Consider the following 3,234-nt stretch of genomic DNA (forward strand, 5'->3'; position numbering starts at 1 on the left):
GGCATCTTTCATGGTCATCTAAGTGACGGCAACTTCTCGTTTCCATTGCCCAATAACCAAAACCTTGATTTACAAACACACTCTCACTACTTCACTCAGGCAACCTTCGTCGTCGTCCAGTTGTGGAAGATGCCCAGGCTCAGAGGTACCAACAGGTGAATGATGCACAGGATCAGCAACAACAGCAGCAACAACAGCAGGAGGTTGATGATGAACAGCAAATTGTTGAGCCTCCTCCTCCATCTCCACCCAGGCCACCGAGTAAAGTGCCACAGCGGCCACAACCACCTCCCACTCCTAGGCCACCGGTGAAACAGCCCCAACGCCCCCAGCCTGTTTACCCACCTCCCTCCCGTCCTCAGCCACCACGACCGCAGCCTCCCAGTAAGCTGCCCCCAAACCAGCCCATTCCTCAGCCGCCTCCACCGCAGCAGCCCACCTATCCTCAGCCTCCATCGAAGCAGCCCCCGCGTCCTCAGCCTCCACCACAACAGCCCACTTACCCTCAGCCACCTGCCAAACGACCACCACCACCTCCTCCTTCCCAACCTGAATATCCTCCCGTTCCTCAGCCACCTCGTCCTCAACCCCCTCAGCAGCAGCCAAACTATCCCTCTAAGCAGCCTCCATCACGCCCTCAACCACCTCCTTCCCAGCAGCCAAACTATCCGCAACCACCTGCCAAAAGACCTCCACCACCCCCTCCTTCACGACCAATCTATCCTCCTGCTCCGCAGCCACCTCGCCCACAACCTCCCCAACAGCAGCCAAACTATCCCTCAAAGCAGCCCCCATCCCGTCCTCAGCCACCCCCACAACAGCCAAACTATCCGCAACCTCCATCAAAGCAGCCCCCTCGTCCGCAACCACCACCACCTCGACCACTGCCACCGGCAAAGCGACCACCACCGCCACCCCCGTCTGTTCAGGTAAGGATAGCCAAGGGTTATTACCCATTTCAAAGTAGACTAACATTTGCCGATTACTTTCACATCAGCCTCCCCCACCGCCACCTTCTCGACCAACCCCACCGCCTCAGCAGGAACAGGAGCAGGAGCCACTGGAGCAGCAGAAGATTCAACAGGACTTTGAGCCGGAAGGATCAGAGGAGCCCTCCCTCCAGCAGCAACTTCCCTCAAAGCGTTCGGTGATGTTCTGGGACATCAACTCCTTCCTTCCGCAGGCTTATCGTTCCTAAACCACTTACTAGCCCCTTTCTCTCTCTTTTCTCACCTTCACAATGATCTGCTCTTCTTTACTCTCTACAGCATTATCAGTATGACAGCACAAACTTACTTACTGCCTTTATTTCACTACCACTTTTGGCTTCTATTTATTAATTCAATCTGGGTTTTTACTGAATCTCATCTTTACTTTAGCTGCATTCTGCAATTTACAACTATCACAGCTGGTCAAGCAGCTCAAAAGTCATATCTGATGCGCCAATCTGCTTAATTTCAGTTTTTGAACTTACTTCCACTTTCTTTTAACTCTACAGTCTCCTCTATCTCATGATTTCTGAACCTCAACCAATTGTCTCAACTGCTTAAAATTGCAACCAAATAAAACAGTGCTAAATAAAAATGGGTTTAAAAATGGTTTTTCTCTTTCTTTTTAATCCTTGATCAGGAAATGCAAAGTGTCAAAAATGCGAGAGGCACAACTTTTGGAAAAAGGTAATCACTAATGATAGAGGTGGCGAGAAATTCACTGGTGTGCACAATATAATCAAATTATTCCTTATCCCCTCTTTTCTAAACCCACCGTGACGACACACTTCACAATATTAGATGTGGGCTGTCTGACGATCAGTGTTTGTGGAAGAAAGGAGTGCACCTAAGCACTACCTGCCATCGCCGACCCACGCCTGTCCATCAACTGTGATTTGACTAATCGCATTTGATAACGCGTAATAGAGAGGCGCAACAATCAATGCACATGATGGTGGTGGTCACTTGTCTCAAGGAAAGTGGTGTTTCCGTTTACAGCTGCAATCGATTGATTTATTGTGTCGCACTTTGTGGTACTGTTGATGCATTTTGTTGAACATGTGTTTTGTACTTTTCTATTTTTATTTTTACATGCGATGCCAAGTCGGTAGCACCATCTAGTTATTTGAGTAGTAATAGTTTTAGTTTTTGGAAACCTGATCAATCTTACTGTGACAAAAAAACTAAAAGTAATTTTAAGAAATAAAAACTGTTATAGTTTATAAAACTTTATTTATTGTGTGTGCACAAAACAACCTAAAACAGTCCTTTGTACTTTGTAAAATAAGCTGTCATTAATAAGATTACCAATCATCAATAGATGAAAATATGCTTAGCATCTCGCCACCTCCGACATGTGTCCCTTCATTCGAATGGGCGACTCCTTGACGTGGTCACCGGTCTGCGGTGCGTGGATCATCGTGCTGCCGTTTCCGCTGACGACGGCCACGTGGTGGATTCGACCGCCATCGTTGAAGAAGACCAGATCACCGGCTCGTCGCTGCTCAAAGGGCACATGGGAGCACTGCTTGTCGGCGAACTGAGCGGCGGCCGTGCGGGCGATGGTCTTTCCCGTCGCCTGGTACACCGAGTACCGCGCCAGGCCGGAGCAGTCGAAGCCGAAGGTCTTGGCGCCGCGGTCCACGCCGAAGGACTTGCCCTTGAGCGTGCCACCGCCCCAGCTGTAGGGAGTGCCGATCATGCTGCGGGCGTGGTCGGCAATGGCATCGTGACCTTTAGTGGTCACCTTGGGCTGAGCGGGGTTTGGCTGCGGCTTCACCGGGGTCTTCACCGGAGGCTTCACCGGCGTTTTCGGGTCGGTTTTCGGGTGAGTCGGCGTTTTGGGGTTTGTTTTGGGATGCGTTGGTGTTTTGGGGTTTGTTTTTGGGTGGGTTGGAGTTTTTGGGTTAGTTTTGGGGTGAGTTGGCGTTTTGACAGGAGTCTTTGCTGGATGTGTGGGCACTTTGGGCTTAGCAGCCGGATGAGTGGGAACCTTTGGCTTGGCGGCAGGGTGAGTTGGGACTTTTGGTTTGGCTACCGGAACAGTCTTTGGTTTAGTCGGAACTNCCGGTTTAGGAGCGGTGTGGTGGACCACTGGTTTAGGAGCTGAATGGTGAACAACCGGTTTGGGAGCAGAGTGGATCGGATGCGTCGGTCCCAAGTTGGCTTCGATTGCTGTGTATATTAAAAAATTAAAATTAGTTTTTTAATTGCAAATGTCTAATTGTTCTACACTTGCCCAAGA

General features: G+C 49.9%; 1 protein-coding gene across 1 annotated transcript; it reads right to left on the bottom strand.

Moving 5' to 3' along the window:
• Positions 1-2,322: 2,322 nt before the first annotated feature.
• LOC108354522 (extensin-like) lies at positions 2,323-3,164 on the bottom strand (the record flags this gene model as incomplete). Its single annotated transcript, XM_017605703.1, has 1 exon — positions 2,323-3,164. A coding segment is annotated over one exon (842 nt), but the record flags the coding sequence as incomplete, so codon positions are not given.
• Positions 3,165-3,234: the final 70 nt, after the last annotated feature.

This window comes from Rhagoletis zephyria, unplaced genomic scaffold (genome assembly GCF_001687245.7).
Source record: "Rhagoletis zephyria isolate East Lansing unplaced genomic scaffold, Rhagoletis_zephyria_1.1 Rzeph_scaffold_36756, whole genome shotgun sequence".
In the NCBI taxonomy this organism is placed as follows: Eukaryota; Metazoa; Arthropoda; class Insecta; order Diptera; family Tephritidae; genus Rhagoletis; species Rhagoletis zephyria.